General features: G+C 41.7%; 1 protein-coding gene across 9 annotated transcripts in view; it reads left to right on the top strand.

Annotated features, from left to right (window-relative positions):
* The window catches only part of PAK3 (p21 (RAC1) activated kinase 3), a 238,464-nt gene that overhangs the window by 206,978 nt on the left and 14,378 nt on the right, over positions 1-17,108 (top strand). For all 9 annotated transcript variants that reach the window (XM_061598595.1, XM_061598594.1, XM_061598589.1 and 6 more), the window contains 5 exons: positions 191-254; positions 6,547-6,595; positions 12,925-13,037; positions 15,550-15,667; positions 16,883-16,982. In XM_061598595.1, coding sequence (XP_061454579.1) covers positions 191-254; positions 6,547-6,595; positions 12,925-13,037; positions 15,550-15,667; positions 16,883-16,982 — 444 coding nt within the window. The remainder of the gene's footprint in view (positions 1-190; positions 255-6,546; positions 6,596-12,924; positions 13,038-15,549; positions 15,668-16,882; positions 16,983-17,108) is intronic.

Genomic DNA, 17,108 nt, shown 5'->3' with positions numbered 1-17,108 from the left:
AAAATCTGCTTTTAAGATGTTTTCGAGTGTTTTTATTTGCCGCCCTGGGGTCCTTCTGGGAGGAAGGACTGGATGTACATTTAATAAATAAAATAAATAAGTAAATTCTCAATGATAGACAAGAGTGCTAATAGTGGTATGACTTGTGGAGGATCGTTTAAGTGACGTCTGTCTTTCTTGGTTATTTCAGGAAGCATCGTGAGTGTCGGAGACCCGAAGAAGAAATATACACGGTTTGAAAAGATTGGCCAGGGGTAAATATTGCTGAGACTCAGGGGCCTCAGTGTTGATTGTAACTTTTCTCCCTTGCTTTTTGTATGTTTTTTTGCACAATCCGATCACCTCTTTTCTACACCTTGCAGATGGTGTTGTAGTGTTGTGGCTATGAGTGTGAGCTCAATGTCAAACGTTCTCTGCTTCTGATCTCACCTCAGCATTTGTAGCCTCCACAGCATAGGAATAATAAAACATCTGCCTGCTAACAAGGCTGTTGCATGCCTCTCTGAGGGATTCTAACTTTCACGGCAAATCTATTTGGTCACGGGTGATATTGAACAGGAACCGGCCTGATTCACACGTAACACTAAGCCATGGTTTGTTTAGGAAACCATGTTAACCGCAAGTTAGCCCACAGATGATCAAACAAGCCATGGCTTCTTTCTCCAAAGTTTAGTTTCTTTTCCAGCTGTTCTTGCCTTGCGCCTCTATAGTTTGGTGAATGTCTGGGATGGGATGCAAAGAAATCATGGTTAAGGAAAGGTGCTGTGTTCACACGTGATGCCAAGCCATAGTTAAAACAAGCCAAGGTCCATAAGCCAACAGCAAACCATGGTTTCATATTGTGGTTCATTGGCAGTAAACAAGCATGGTGGGGTTTACATGGATTGCTAAGTCATGGTTTAATAAACCATAGTTTAATAAAACATGGCTTAGCATTATGCAAGAGCAAGGCCAGGGCAGCTTCATGTTCAATCTCAAAATGCTTCTGACTTGTCTGTCCAATAAAATAAACAAATTGGATTAATCTCCTCTATTAGTCACAGAAAACACATTTGCATTTATATTAAAATGATTGATGGCATATCCAATGAAAACATTGTATTAAACCAAGGGACCCAGGCTGTGGGAGAAAAATTAAAATGCTACAAAAATAATTCTACTTGCCAATTAATGTGCATAGTTCTAAACAACATGTTGGCATTGTAGATAGATTGTTCTAAAATCAAGAGTGCCATTGTAATGTTCTTCCCCTGGCACCACGTGTCAGGCTCCCATCCGTGGCTCCCACCAGGGAGAAATGTAGTTTTTATTTTTCTTTAGCTCACCCAGATCTCACAAGATCCCACTGCTAGGCAGCACCACCAGTCACTCACTGTAAACAATACTGCTAGAGACTTTGCCTTAGTCTCCCTTCTGGCTTATTGTTACTTTGTGTCTGGGTGCACTTGCAGGCCACAACCCCCCTGTATCTTTGTGCCAATAAAGCATACAGCCCTGGGTTGCCCTGGATACTTGATGATACACTATCTCTTCACTGCTGCCACCATTTGATACTGTTTCTCCACCTTGGTAAATACCCTGCCCACCCTTCTGGTCTGTGAAAGCCCCAGCCAAGGATCAGACTTTTGGTAAACCAATAGAATATTTATTTATAAACACCAAGAAATAACAAGATTATGTAAGGTATGTTTAACAAGCGTATGGTTTCATATAGTGTTACTCTATATGTTTCTGGTCATATGTTCTGCCTAAATACCAGCCAAATATATCCAACCCACAACCAACTCCAATCCACACTCCACAACCAATCACCAACAACTCCCCCCAGAACTCCCCTCCAACTCAACTGTCATCCTCTCATTTATACCTTCAGCCATTCAAACACTCAGCCAATCATCATCCAACATTCTCCAGCATTCTAGCCCATGTACTCCCCCCTCTTACTCAGTCACTTACCATATATCACTTAATAAACCCGCACTTACCATATTTACAGATATTAAAATACAGGGACATCACAGCCGTCAGCTCAGATCCCCTGCTTCTTTGGTTTCAGATCAACTTTGTTGACAAGCAGAAAAAGTCCCCAGGACTTGTATTAAAAATACAAGTGGGGCCTGGAGCAAACTGTTGCAATGTGGAGTGCTCTTATTGAAGATGCCAGCTAGCCAACTATGCCCTCTTTCATGGTACTCCGTTTCAATCCCCCATTTTTCATTTTCCTGTCCTGAGTCAGTCTGCATTATATGCCTGCTGAGCATGCTCAGCTCTCATACAGATGTTTTTGGATATTTTTTCCCCTAAAAATAAAAAAATAAAATGTAATCCTGCAAAGCTTGATATCCTTACCAATTCTTCCCTCTTTTGTGAATAGATGGTGCTGTTTTGGCTGCATAGAGTTCTCTATTAGGAACGTAGGAAGCTGCCTTATAGCAAGTCAGACCACTGGTCCATCTACCTCAATATTGTCTACACTGACTGGTAGAAGCTCTCCAGGATTTCAGACAGGGGACATTCCTATCCCTACCAGGAGATGCCAGAGATGGAACCTGGGACCTTCTGCATGCCAAGCAGTTGCTGTACTACTGATCTATGCCTCCTCCCCAAATATATATTGGGATATAGCAGGGGTTCTCAAACTGTGTTGCATTCCATAGAATTCAAATTGGAATATAAAAAAAATCCAATATAAGGAATAAAAGAAACAGGTATTATATTCCAGTTCACTTACTATGGAATGCAAATCGTAAAGCGATAAAAGAGAATGTATAAAAAATAAAAGAAGCAACAAAAATGCAATTAAAAACCATACAGCACATAGCCTAGTGCATTACAATTGTTACAACAGGCAGAAAAATATTAAGTAGTCCAAGAACACCATCAGTAATTTTCAAGCGGTATGCAGGATTGCCACAAGAGTTCTCATGTCCTTAAATCTGTTGGCAGAAGAATGTACTTAGTGGGCCTTCCAAATCTTTATCCTGACAATGTCATGGAAACCCCATTAGCCAGGGCCGGTTCTAAAGGGCAGCCAGGTGGGGCACTGCCCAGAGGGCCCCTGGAGCTACAGGGGGCCCCTCTGCAGCAGCTGTGGATTGCAGGAGAGGAGGAGCTTCCAAGCCGCCTACCATCCCCCTGCTTCACCTACTTTTCTCTCTGCTGTTTTTTGCAGCGCGCAGGGTTGCCATCAATGAAGATGGCAGCCGAGGTTTCCCTAAGGGGCTGAAGCCTCTGCCGCCATCTTGGTTGATGGCAGCAATGCACACGCCTTAGGGAAACCTTGGCTGCCATCTTCATTGATGGCAACCCTGAGTGCGCGGATCGCGAAAGGGGAGAGGAGGGGCCTGGGGCAGGCTGGTGCCCAAGGGCCCCGGCATGCCTCGAGCTGGCCCTGCCATTTGCCCCTGACAATCCCACTACCCCAAATTCCTTCTGGTCTGCTGTTGTATCTGCTGATCTGTGCATCGTATTTTCTGTTCCGTTGGTTGAAAGGCAGCCTTCAAGTCTGCCCCAGTTATATGAATGTGAGTATAAGTCCAATGAAGCAGGCTGCACACTTCTGACATTGGTGGGGAAGCCCTGGTGAGGTAACTTTGGGAAGTGGGGAGTCTCTTTGATTTATGGTTAGGAAAGAAATAGAGAGGAAAAAACATTTCACACAATCAGGCACACCATCTACAGTCTTCTTCTTCTTCTTCTTCTTCTTCTTCTTCTTCTTCTTCTTCTTCTTCATCATCATCATCATTAGATTTACATTCTGCTCTTCCTCTCAGTAGGAGCCCAGGGCGGCAAACAAAAGTAGTAAAAACACGCTAAAACATCATAAAAACAGACTTTAAAATATATCACAACAAAACATCCTTAAAAACATATTAAAACAAAACATCTTTAAAAACATCTCTCTTAAAAAAAAAGCATAAAAACATCTTTTTTTAAAAAAGCTTTAAAAACGTATTAAAAAGCAATTCCAAAACAGACGCAGACTGGGATAAGGTCTCTACTTAAAAGGCTTGTTGAGAGAGGAAGGTCTTTAGTAGGTGCCGAAAAGTTAACAGAGATGGCGCCTTCTAATATTTAAGGGGAGGGGATTCCAAATGGTAGGGGCCTTTGGAATATAGTTGCATTACTGTCCTCTTTCAACAAGACTTTTAAGTTGAGACCTTATCCCAGTCTGAGTCTGTGTTGGAATGGCTTTTTAAGATGTTTTTTAAACTTTTTTTTTTAAAAAAATGTTTTTAACCTGTTTTTTTTAAAGATGTCTTGAAACCTTTTTAAAAAAAAGTTTTTATAGATGTTTTGTTTAAATGTATTTTAAAGTTTGTTTTCATGATGTTTTTAAGTGTTTTTAGTGCTTTTGTTTGCCGCCCTGGGCTCCTGCTGGAGGAAGGGCGGGATATAAATAAATAAACAAACAAACAATTCTGATGGAATTTTGGGATTTAAGTCTAGTTAATCCCATCTAGATGCACCAGCATTAAGCCTAGCAGTTGGATCCAATGTTGGTCAGACCTATTATATTAAAGGACATAACTAATTTAGGCCTATTAATTTTAAGTGGTCCACTCTGATTAGGATTTAGCTGGATGCAACCCTGAGTATTTGGTTCAGCTGATTTGTGGCTTGATCGGTCAAAGTGAAGGTCACCAACCGCTACATGAACCTTTGTGGGCACACCGGTAACGTGAGAACTGACCTTAAACAAAGCTCCTTAAACCATTTGTGAAAATGGCAAAATTAAAGAAGTCCTGTTCTTTTTACCCAAACTATGGTTCCCACACATACACACACACAGCACAGTAGTTTCAACGACACTGTGCAAACATTGTGTATGAATTTTATAAATATCTTGAGCAGGAATTTATCTTTTAACAAAACATGGTATTATGTGTGGTTTGTAAAACATTCACTGTAACAGCGAACACAGGTGGTTGAGTGGCAACCGGACTGGAGCCAAATCAGGCCCACTGAAAATGAGAGACATGATCAGCATGCATGGGTGAACTGCAGGATATGCAGAAGTACAAACCGAAGAGGAAAACACCATAGACACACACAGTGGTCCAATGTGGACTGAGCATGCTCCGTGGCCTCCAAGAGCCACAAAATGCTGATCATCAGTTGAAAAGAAAAATGGAAAAAGTGGGGGAGGGAGAAGAGTGTGATTCAGTCTGCTTGAGCTTATATCTTGGCAGGAGGGCATAGCAGACACTTGGCTGTAATCCTGAAAAAGACCACTTCTGTTAGGCAGTGGGGATACACTGCAACATTTTGCTGCAGTTCATTGTATGTCTGTGTCTCTGTGTGTGTGTGTGAGAGAGAGAGAGAGAGGGAGAGATTAGTTAATATGCATATTAATTGTTTAATATAACTAGTTAATATTAATTCAATACTAATTAATAATATTGAATTATAAAACCAGTAGTGTAGTGGCAAATTCAGAAGTGCAGGGTCCTTTCATGATAGTCACAGCCACACGCACAACCTTTTTGCTGCTGAGTTGAGATCCTTGTTTATGCCTTCTCCCATAACATCCCTAGGAGCCAATAAGCATGAAAGGGGAGAGTGTTAGCTACTGAAGAGAGTCTTCTCAGTGGCTGACTCACCTCCTTTCACTGTGATTGGCTCCAATCAGCAGGAAAGGACAAGGAAGCATGTTAGAAGACGGTTCTCAGTGGCCAACACACTCCCTTTTCATGCCCATCTGCTCAAAGGATGCTGGAGACATAGGAACCCTACTGGGACCCTATTCTCAAAAAAGTAAAGGGTCTAAGACCCCGCCAGACGCCGGACAACTATACCCCTGTAATACCAGGATAATATCAATTTAGTAATACTGTCTGATTGAAGAACATCCAATGTAGAAACATAAAGAACAAGGGGGAAACTGTATTAGGATCACAAAATGAAGAACAGGCTGCCTTCAAGTCGATCCTGACTTATGGCAACCCTATGAATAAGCTTTTCGTGGCAAGCGGCATTCAGAGGGGGTTTACCATTGTCTCCCTCTGAGGCTGAGAGGCACTGATTGGCCCAAGGTCACCCAGTGAGCTTCATGGCGGTGTGGGGATTCGAACCCTGGTCTCCCAGGTCGTAGTCCGACACTCTAACCATCACACTTACTCAGAAATCATACATCAGATATTCTAAACTTCTCTACAGATCATCAGTTCCCTCCAGTAGCGGGAACTGCTTCTGTAATCCCTCCTCGCCCTGCTCGCCCACTCCAGTAACTGGAAAAGTATCAAGCATATATTTCAATGCAACTTCCCTTCTCTGTTTTGTACAATGCACGTCAATGTTAAAAAACTAAAGAGTGACAAGCTGTTGTTCCCTGTGTGCTTAGTTGATGGACTCTGTTCCAAAACTGGGCAACACATTGTCTAGTAGCTACTGACAGGCATGTTTTTAAGTACGTGCTAATGTTTATTCAGTTCTTTATTGTCGCGGCCAATGACCAGCGTAAAACAAAGACACAAAACTCTCATGTTATTCATGCTCTTATTGGCACATCCTTCTGTCTTGACTCTGCCTTCTCTTTTCTCTTAGGGCTTCAGGTACAGTTTATACCGCGATAGACATTGCCACAGGGCAGGAGGTGAGTGCAATGTTGGTGTTTGTTTCTGTTTTGTTTTTAAAACTTTGCATGGTTTTCTCCCATAGCTTGTAAACTGCTCACCCACATATCCTCAGTGACTGCACTAAGAATTCAACAGTGCAAATGTCTCTTGCATATAGGGATGGGAGCGAAATTAGATTCGTTTGGCATTTAAAGATGGACCTATCAGATTTGCACTTTCCGAAACAATAAGAGAACTGAAACACAGCCATCCTTTGAAATGCACACATCTGAATTTTGCAATGCAGTTCTCCAATAAGTGTTTGCAAAAATGCATATACTAGGGGAAAGTGTCCATAAAAATGACTATATTAGTGAAAATAACATATAAAATGCATTATATAAGGAGAAACTGCATGCACAGCAGTGTACATTAGACAAAACTGCATAGGAAAATGTTATTGGGAGAAATTTGCACTAAAATGCTGAAGAATTTTCATGAGGATTTTTTTTAAAAAAACAACAACCTCAAAACTGCTTTAGAAATGTGGAGAACTGAATTTAAGATTAGAAAAATTAAAAACTGAGAGAACCAAAAGTGACAGATCCTTCCATCCTTACTTGCATATACTTTTTGGTTATTGACTGCCTCTAACATAGGCCTGCATCACTCGCAACCCACCCAACTGAACACAGTGTTCCAGCCATGTATGGTTGCCCATGAGGGACTTAATAAAGCTTTTCTTTTTGCTAACAGCCTGTGATTGGCAGGCCACATAAGTAGTACAGTAGGGCCCCGCTTCTCAGTGCCCCGCTTTTCAGCGTTCTGATAATATGGCGCAAGCAAGGTGATCAACTGGAGGGGGTCTGGAGCTCCCCGCGCTCCAGCTGATCTCGCCGGTTTTTGCTTTTCGGTGGGGGTCTGGAACCTAATCTGCCGTATGAGTGGGGCCCTACTGTACATGGCTGGTGGGCTGTATTACTGGGCTGTATTGCTGAATTGCAGTCCAATTCTGACTAAATGAACATATGCATTCTGCCTTATACACCAATTTGTGGGAAGGCAGTCTGTATGTTTAGCAATAAATATATGTTGTTGTTGTTGTTTTTAAAAAAAGTCATTTCCAAGCCAGTTCTTAAAAGTAACCAACATTCTTTACCTGTTGAAAATGTGCATTGAGCTTTAAAATAAGATCTGGATGAAGAGACAAGAAGCAGAAGAATAAATTGCCACACAATATAGTTGCCTCATAGATCCAGGAACTAGGTCCCAGCAACATGCACTGAAGTTTTGTGTTGCTTTGGATAAAAAAGAGTTAAACAACAAATATTGTGGAAGACACAAGGGTTATATTGATGTTACATGCAAGAAAAAAGGTGATTTCTATGTTATGTAAAAATGTAAATGTACTGCCTTCAAGTTGATTCTGACTTATGGTGACCCTATGAATAGGGTTTTCATGAGGCTGAGAGGTAGTGACTGGCCCAAGGTCACCCAGTGAGCTTCATGGCTATGTGGGGATTTGAACCCTGGTCGTAGTCCAACACCTTAACCACTACACCACACTGGCTGTCTGATTTCTATGCTAAGGATCATTAAAAAAGGGACTGAATATAAAACTGCTAAGATAATACTGCTGTTATGCAAATCTGTGGTGCAACCACACTTGGAATACTTGGTACAGTTTTGGTTGCCTCACCTCAAAAGTGATATTATAGAGTTGGAAAAGTTTCAGAAAAGGGCAACAAAAATGATCAAGGAGTTGAAGCAACTCCCCTATGAGGAAAGGTTACAACATTTAGAGTTTTTTAGCTTAGAGGAAAAGTCTGTAACTTGGAGTGGGGGGCGGAGGCATGATAGAAGTGTATATAATTATGCATGGCATGGAGAAAGTGGATACAGAAAGGTCTTTCTCTCTGTGTCATAACACTAGAACTCAAGAGTGTCCAATGAAGCTGAAGGACAGACAAAAGAGAGTACTTCTTCACACAACACATAGTGGAGTTCACTGTCACAAGATGCAGTGATGCCACCAACTTGGATGGCTTTCAAAGGGGATCAGACAAATTCATGGAGGATAAGGCTATCAATGGCTACTAGCCACACTGGCTAGTAAGCTGTATGGAAGATTCTTGTGACACTCAGATTTTGCTTTCAAGCTTCCCATAGAGGCTTCTGGTTGGCCACTGTGCGAACAGGATGCTGGACTAAATTGGCCTCTTCTTACATTCTTAAGCTTGGTGGATCTTAGTACTGATTACGGCAGCCATTGCAGAAGACATAATGCATCCAGCAGAGCTATGTGATGACACATTGGCTGTTGGTTGTGACTCATGTCCTTGCAGCAATTGATGTGACCCACACTCAATGCCCATTTGCTGGACAAACAGGTGCTAAGATCCAGCTGCTAAGCCTGTCATCATTAATACAATATCCACCTCTGTATTTCGGTGCTGGGTGGTCTCGTCATGGAGATTCACTGCTGAGTAGTTCCAGAGTTACAAATGATTCTTAACACTTAGACGGACCCTTTGATTTCCAAAGTCTACTGTAAATATTAATGAATGAAAGATCATTGTTAAAGACCTGGGATTTGTATTTAGTTCCATGGAGGTTAGTTGAACTTAAGTGTTAAAGCTAAGAAGAAGAAACATCAAATTGAAGGTCAAAGGCCAATCCTTAAACTATGCAATTATGTGTAGCTTGTGGCAGGTTTTGCACCGTACTACATATTGACAGAAGTGTGACCCGCACAGTGATTGGTCAACTAAGGGATTTCTGAACTTCCTTGAACCTGACTAGGGTTGAGTTGTCACCTTATGTTCATGCCTTTTTTTCAGTTATGGACGAGGCCAATATAAAGGTCAGGATTTTCAAGTTTAGAAGGTAAAGGAGGTTGAAGACAAATCAACATCCGTTAACCTTGATGTGAGGTGGGCCACTGATATCAGCAAAGTGTTGCACTGTCATCATCAGCACTGGAACCTCTAAATAAAGTTGACTTGGATACTTGCAGATTACAGTGGAGTTTCAGTTTCCAGTGGCTTCAGGGGTCCTGGAGCCCCCTGAAGACACTGAGACAATGTTCCATTCAACATTTCTTAGATGAAAAGGGTAATGTCTGTTAAAGGATTGTGACTGTTGTGCTACAGCCACATGTATACATTGCATATGGTGGAACGTTCTTTCCATCAGCTGTACCCTCTGTTTATTGGGTTGTATCCAAAGGCTTTTTTCTTCCAATGGAAAGAGTCTTCCTGCTCCTATCAGAGGACAGAACATTTTGGATGCAGCCCATTCATTATGCTATAGCCTGTCCCATACTGGTTTCTGAAACAAGATGTGTTGGTAAACTCTCTCCATAGCATTTTCCTAAGAATGAGGATCCAGCTGTTGTCATTAAACAATTATCACTGTAGAATTGATGCAGTTCAGGCTCAGTTTGCACTATACATTTAAAGCACTATGATACCAGTCATGGCTTCCTCCAGATAATCCTGGGGACTGTAGCTTGTTAAGGGTACTGAAAGTTGTTAGGAGACCCCTGTTCCCCTCACAGAGTGACAATTCATAGAGTTCTCTGCGAAGAAGAATTGATTATTAAAGCACTCTAAGAACAGTAGATCTGTGAGAAGCATAGGAGTCTCCTACCAGTTCTCAGCACCCTTAACAAATGACAATTCCCAGGATTCTTTGGGGGAAACCATGGCTATATAAAGTGGTATGATACTTGTTTAAATGTATTGTGCTGATGTGGCTCAGACACATCGAACAGCATTTACTGTTTCTAGTACTTACCATATAACATGGGGGTGGGGAGGTTGAATGATTTTTAGATCCAAATGAACCTATGGTTAGCTGTGTGTGAATCCCTTCTCGTGCCCATATATTATTTCCATGCATCCTCAGCTGAGCTCCAATGTTGGGTTGACTAGGAGATATTGTTATCCATCACTTGCATCGGCCTAAGAAGACTACTGTCAAGGCTCCATAATTATTGTATAAAAGAAAAGTTACAGATTAATTATGTTAAAACAAAGGTGATGGTGTTTGGCAAAAGACATGTCAATTTTAAGTGGTCAATTGATGGACATCCAATCGAACAATGCTGTGAATTTAAATATTTGGGTGTCTACTTCTCGGAAAACCTTTCTTGGAAAAAACATGCCCACATGACTAAACTAACTGCATCAAGAACCAGTGGGGCTATACTTAAATTTTCCCGCTCAGCCGGTGGAAATTTAACTGACCCTGCTTTAAAAATCTTCCAGAGCAAAGTTCTTCCTCAGATCTTATATGATGTGGCAGTCTGGGGTTGGGAAGGCACTCAGTTAGCAAGTCTAGAGGTAGTCCAAAACAGCTTTCTGAAAAGACTTCTGTTTTTACCCTCTGGTACTCCTGCTGCTTTGCTCCGTGCAGAAACTGGCTTGCCCTCTATTAGAGCTCATGTCCATTTTGCCCTGATTAATTTTTGGAGAACTTTAAAAGATGCTCCAAATAAGGTAATACTTAAATTATGTTTTGGTCAGGCATTAAGTGACAACTATTGGTCTTCAAGAATAAATACTCTTTACCACCTGTACCATATTTCCCCACAGGAACCTCCCCCTTTAAACACTAGAGGGAGGCTACGTGATGCCATCTTTTGCCATAGCGCCTACTTAGGGTACTTCAGGCTGGCTATTATCAATTCAAAATTCTCTAAATGGTACAGGCTATATAAGCATGACCATTTCAGAGCATCTTATCTGGCCCGGCCTCTATCTTTAAAACTTCGGCAGGCCTTCACGGCGCTTCGATTTCAAACCATGCCAAATGCTGTGTTAGATGGATGTTATTTAAGGTCCCCTTGGCCACAGCGCCTTTGTATATGTGGAGCCTTGGAGGTTGAAGATTTGCCTCACTACTTGCTGTTCTGCCCCTTGTACTCGCATCCTCGAGCCAAATTTTTGAAAAGCCTGTTGGCGTGTTCGCTCTTGGAACACGAAGACAACAAGATTTCTTATCTTATGTCGGATACGGACCCTTCTGTAACATATAAGGTTTCCCTTTTTGCACTGGCAGCACAAAAGATTCGTGCCAAATTTATTTCAGACCATGGGATTGATTGCCAGGGGGATACCTTCTGGTAATAACTCGTTTACACAGGCCCCTGCCTAGGTAGTTTTCTTTGGGTCTATATGGGAACCCTATGGTTTTCTCGTGCAATAGTTTTGCTATTGGATTTTAGGTTTTAACCGAAATATTGTAATTGTATTGCATTATAATTTCCTTCTTTTAACGCTATTGGTTTTACTGTTTTATATTTATGAATGATGTTTGATATACGATGGCCTATGGCTAAGCAATAAAGTTATGACTGACTGACAGACTAGGAAAAAAAAATCTGGGACAGAAACTATGGGAAGTAAGTGGTGGGCACAGAATGGGTTTGGTTCCCCTCACTCAAACCCTTTTTTTGTTCTAAAAATCAGACCACACAACCCCCTGCTTTGTAAATAACTGAGTGACTTGGTGTAGAGTCACACTTCCTGTTGTGCCAGTTCTAGTGTGTCTCCACCTCTCTTTCCTGAAAATGGGGACACATGGCGCTAGTCAAACTCCATCCCTTTTTACACTTGAAACCTTGCCTGATCAATGTTTGTTTGTTTTTTGTTTTTGTTTTTAAATCAGTTTCAAGCAACTGATTGGTAAGTCAACCTGTTTGTCTTCCAGGTGTGGCCAATGGAAACGCTTTGCTGCAGGCTCAGACAATGACATTGATTGTCCCAACGTTTTGCTGTGGGAGGTCCTGAAAGGTCTGGAGTCAGCAGCAGTGAAGGGATGTGTGGCCAGCCGAGGGCAAAGTAGCTTCAAAACGCAGCCAGAAAAGCTATTCTGGCTGTTTTTCAAGCAATTACTGTGCCCATAGCCTTAGAGTTAAACCAGGTGTGGGGCTGAATCTAATTTGTTCTGTCCAGTGCAACGATTTCTGCTTGTGCAATGGAACCCAACCCCACTCTCCTTGTGTACATCCCATCCAGAACAAACTCCCCAGAACAAATTTATGGGGCTTGAGGGGGGGAAGTTTCTCAGCTTTGGTGTGAACTTCCTAAGTAGCCATTTTCTGTAATACTGACAGGGTTGTTTAAGGACTGCAACTAAATTATGCACGTGACATGCTTTGAAGACCAGAAAGCACTATAGAAATGCTAAGTATGATAGTTATTATCTAATTTGGCCTTTAATTAACCTGCCCTTGTTCTCAGCAGCTGTCTATCAAGGTGACTCCAGTCCAGTGAGTTTATTTTATGCCTTTCTTTAAAAAAAAAGGGGGTGGATGCTTTTTTTAAAAAAAAAATTAAGTATCATGAAAATGTCATTTCAGGTGGCTATCAAACAAATGAATCTCCAGCAGCAACCCAAAAAGGAATTAATAATCAATGAAATCCTGGTCATGAGGGAAAATAAGAATTCCAATATAGTTAACTATTTAGATAGGTAAGTATCTTCCGGCATTCACCTGCAAGTTTTTGCTAGGGTGTTTTGTATAACTATGTAATACTTGTTAGCTTCTTCGGTGTAACAGCACATTTGTGGAAACTGTTGGGCCACAACTGCAAGTCTGGATCTCTGCTGAATAGCTGCAAAGCAGTGATGGAAGGGGCCAGTTTGTAGTGGAGAAGCAGCCAATGGGAGGGGGCTTCATCCTTGCCCCATCAACTGGTTTCCCACTGTGATTTAGCCAAAATGTGTCCACAACGCCAGATGATGCGTGGGGAGCCATAAGAGAAAGGTGTTGGCAGGAAGGGTTGAGCATTCCCTCCTTCCTGCTACAGATCACCCAACCACATCTTGTGTTTATTTGGTTTTCTCCCTTGTTTGGTGGTGATGGCAGTGGTTCCCAAACTATGGTCCGCAAGTGGTCAGCAAGCTCCATTCATGCTGTCCGCAGCATGTCTGCATTAAATATTCATATTGATTTTTAATTATGTTTTTATTGCTTAAAGATCATCCTACCCCTTATATACCCAGTCAATCACTGCTCTCTGCAGGTGAGGGCCTCCTGCAGATACGTTCTTATCAGGAGCTCTGTTCCACACAACATAGGAAGTGGACCTTTAGCGTTGTGGCACCGACCCTGTAGAATTCCCTCCCCTTAAATATTAGACAGGCACCAACTCTGTTACCTTTTTAGCATCTACAGAAGACCTTCCTCTTTCAACAAGCCTTTTAATTAGAGACCTTATCCCAGTCTGTGTCTGTGTTGGAAATGGTTTTTAAGATTTTTTAAAGTTGTTTTTTAAAGACATTTTAAAAGATTTTTGTTTAAATATCTTTTAAGGTCTGTTTTTAAGAAGTTTTAGAGTGTTTTTAGTGCTTTTGTTTGCCTCCCTGGGCTCCTACTGGGAGGAAGGGCGGGATATAAATTTAATAAATAAATAAATAAATACTACTACTACTAATAGCTTCTTTCATTTCTTATTTACAATTTGAATTCTATGGAATACAAATTGTAATATCATAAAATATAATATGATAAATAAAAGAAGCAATAAAGATACAATTTAAAATACAATTTAAAATCATGTAACATCTAGCTCAGTGCATCTAAATTGCTACAATAGGTAGAAAAATCATTAAGTGGTCCACCAAGACTATCTGCAATTTTCAAGTAGTCTGTCAGGAAAAAAAGTCTGGGAGCCGCTGTTTTAACAGTATTTATATACTGCCTAATAGCAAAAGCTATCTGAGAGATTTATATTAAACTACACAATAAAATATAAAAATATAGTAAATATATTAAAACAGAAGCTTAATATCTAAACCAGAATTGGAAGAAATTGAGGGTTAAAACCTCCAAAACAACAGTACAAAAGTTCTTAAGTGCACTCAAAATGTTAGGGTTCAAATTTTGAGATTACGCTATTCTCCCTGGTTTCTTCACCAAAGCTTCAAAATAATAGACGTTGGGTAGAAATTCAGGTTCACAGAGTTGAGTCTACAATCGAAATACAGTTCTTAGCCTTATATGGAGGACCAGATTTAGGGCACAATCCAATTCGCATTTACACCAGGCTCAGGGCAGTTCAATGTGGTGGATCCCTGGCAGAGCCGGCAGGGTCCTGACTTTGCCGGGCTCCTCCAGGCTCTGCATTGCCCCGGCTCAGCCGCAGCGGAGCCAAGACCCTGCCGGCTCAGCCAGGGGTTCACCAGGGAAGCTGAGCCTGGTGGAAGGGGTGCTGGTGGAAGCCAGCGTAAGGCCCAAGAAAGGGGTATTCCAGGAGCATGTCGGAGGTGGGGCTGGGGGGGGGAGATTTATGCAATATCCAGCTCCCATCAGAGTGCTTCCCAATCCAGTCCAAAGTTATGCAGAGAAAAAGGTCAGTCTAAGAAAATAATTATCATGGAAGTCAATGGGGAGTGCTTACTCGCCGGTAGGGCTGTTTTGAAGAACCGCCTTTTTTTTTTTCAATTAATGTGCACAGCTCCCAGCTGAACCAACTTTTCGCCGGCCTGGCAGCTACCGAATGACAAGTGCAGAGGTTGGAAAAGTTACTTTTTTGAACTACAACTCCCATCATCCCCAGCCAGCATGGCCACTGGCTTGGGCTGATGGGAGTTGTAGTTCACAAAAGTAACTTTTCCAACCTCTGGGCAAATGTATGTCATGGAGCTTCCCGCCAGCTCCTCCTCCACTGGCACTCCTTCTGCTGGCTTCCTCAGAGAATTACTCTGTTACTCTCTGTTGTGTGTTCGGGTCCTACAGAATGAGGACGCAACATATAGCTTTGGAGATGAAAATGAAATGAAACCCAGCAATAGTACTTTATTAGCAATTCCAGCCCTTTTGAGGCCTATTTAGCTAAATATCAAGAAAAGGATGGACAAAGTGGGGGAAGGATTTCCAAAATCTGGGTTGCGGACTGCAGCATTCATATTTTGGCAGCATCTTTGAATTGATATTAGTCCATTTTCACCCACTAATGACTTTTTAAATGTGATGTTTCAGTTACCTGGTCGGTGATGAACTTTGGGTAGTCATGGAGTACTTGGCTGGTGGTTCTTTGACCGACGTTGTTACAGAAACTTGCATGGATGAAGGGCAGATAGCTGCTGTCTGTAGGGAGGTGAGTAATTTCATGCTGTGACAGCCCAATGGTCTCCTTTAACTGGAGTTTTCATAGAACTGTTTTGCTTGTAGTATGTTGGTCTGGTCTGAATATACGTATCTTGGCTTAATAAGCTGAGATATGAAATATACTTGTGCTGTCTCTTTCCTTCTCAGGTCACTGTGATTAACTCCAGAAATCTTTAACCATAGTTTTCCATTATGTCTCAACCAGGAAACGATGGTTACGAGGTTTGGAACAATCTAGGATCTTAAGCTTTCTTCGAACCAGGGTTTAAGATCTGGGCTTGTGTCAAATCTACTAACCATAGGGTTGTATGTTAATCCTACTCAGAGTAGACCCATTGAAATCTGTGGCCCTAAGTTAAACATATGCATTAAATTTCACTGGGCCTACTCTGACTGGTCTAAAATTAAATACAACCCATTGTTTCCTGATTTGACTATAATGGGAAAATATGATTAACTGAAGACTTCTAATCGCAGCACACTGAGAAGGGAAGAGGGAACGGGCACTGTGCTAAGATGGAGTGTGAAGGCACAAGGCTCATGCATATCGAAGTTGGTTAGGCTGTGATATATACATATGAACCAAACTGTTGACTCCTTTTGGCATATCTACTGGATAGCGGTAGGTGGAGCTAGCCAGTTATGCCTGATGTAACATTGCTCCAGGGCACTGTGGAAATTTAAAACTGTGGTTTCTATTTTCCTGATGAGGGGGTAGAGCAGAACAGATGCTAGCACCAAAACAGGTGCCCAAGGTTGCTGGATACTTATTGCGGAATGGAGGAATAATTTGGCCGATGAAAAGAACTCTGTAGTGTGGATCTCTGTTGGGAGGAGGAAGAGGTGGTAGTGCTGGGTATAGTCTGAAGGCTCATGTGGACAGCACCTTGCTGATACTGAGCAGATCCAGATCTGGTCAGTGCCTGAGAGCCATGTGTATGTTGCCTTGGGTTCCATGACCAAAGAAAGGTGGGATATAAATGTAAGGAACTGAAATGAAAGAATGAATGAATGAAAGAGTACTCAAGCAGCAAGTTGCTCAGTTCATAGCATAAATCCGACATTTCACTATTGATCTAGAAATGAAAACAAAAATCAATCAGCCAATATACTTCACCCCCACTGTTTCCTAAGAAGTCACATCATGACCCTTTCCTTGCACTGTGCTCTTTCTGAAAGTTTCTTATTGTTTTGTAAATATCAGTGCCTGCAAGCGCTGGATTTCTTGCATTCAAACCAAGTGATCCATAGAGACATCAAGAGTGACAACATTCTTCTCGGGATGGATGGATCTGTCAAACTCAGTAAGTATTCTCTTTGAGGTTCTATCACTGCAACGACAGTGGTGTGGTAACTCTCTCGCCAGTCTTCAAGGCGGAGTGATGGCATCTCTCTTTCCCTTCCAACAAGAAATAACAGGAGAACAGATG

Source organism: Rhineura floridana, chromosome 16 (assembly GCF_030035675.1).
Source record: "Rhineura floridana isolate rRhiFlo1 chromosome 16, rRhiFlo1.hap2, whole genome shotgun sequence".
NCBI classification, from domain to species: Eukaryota; Metazoa; Chordata; class Lepidosauria; order Squamata; family Rhineuridae; genus Rhineura; species Rhineura floridana.
Note: the sequence above shows the minus strand (reverse complement) of the source record. Positions and strands in the feature narration are given on the sequence as shown.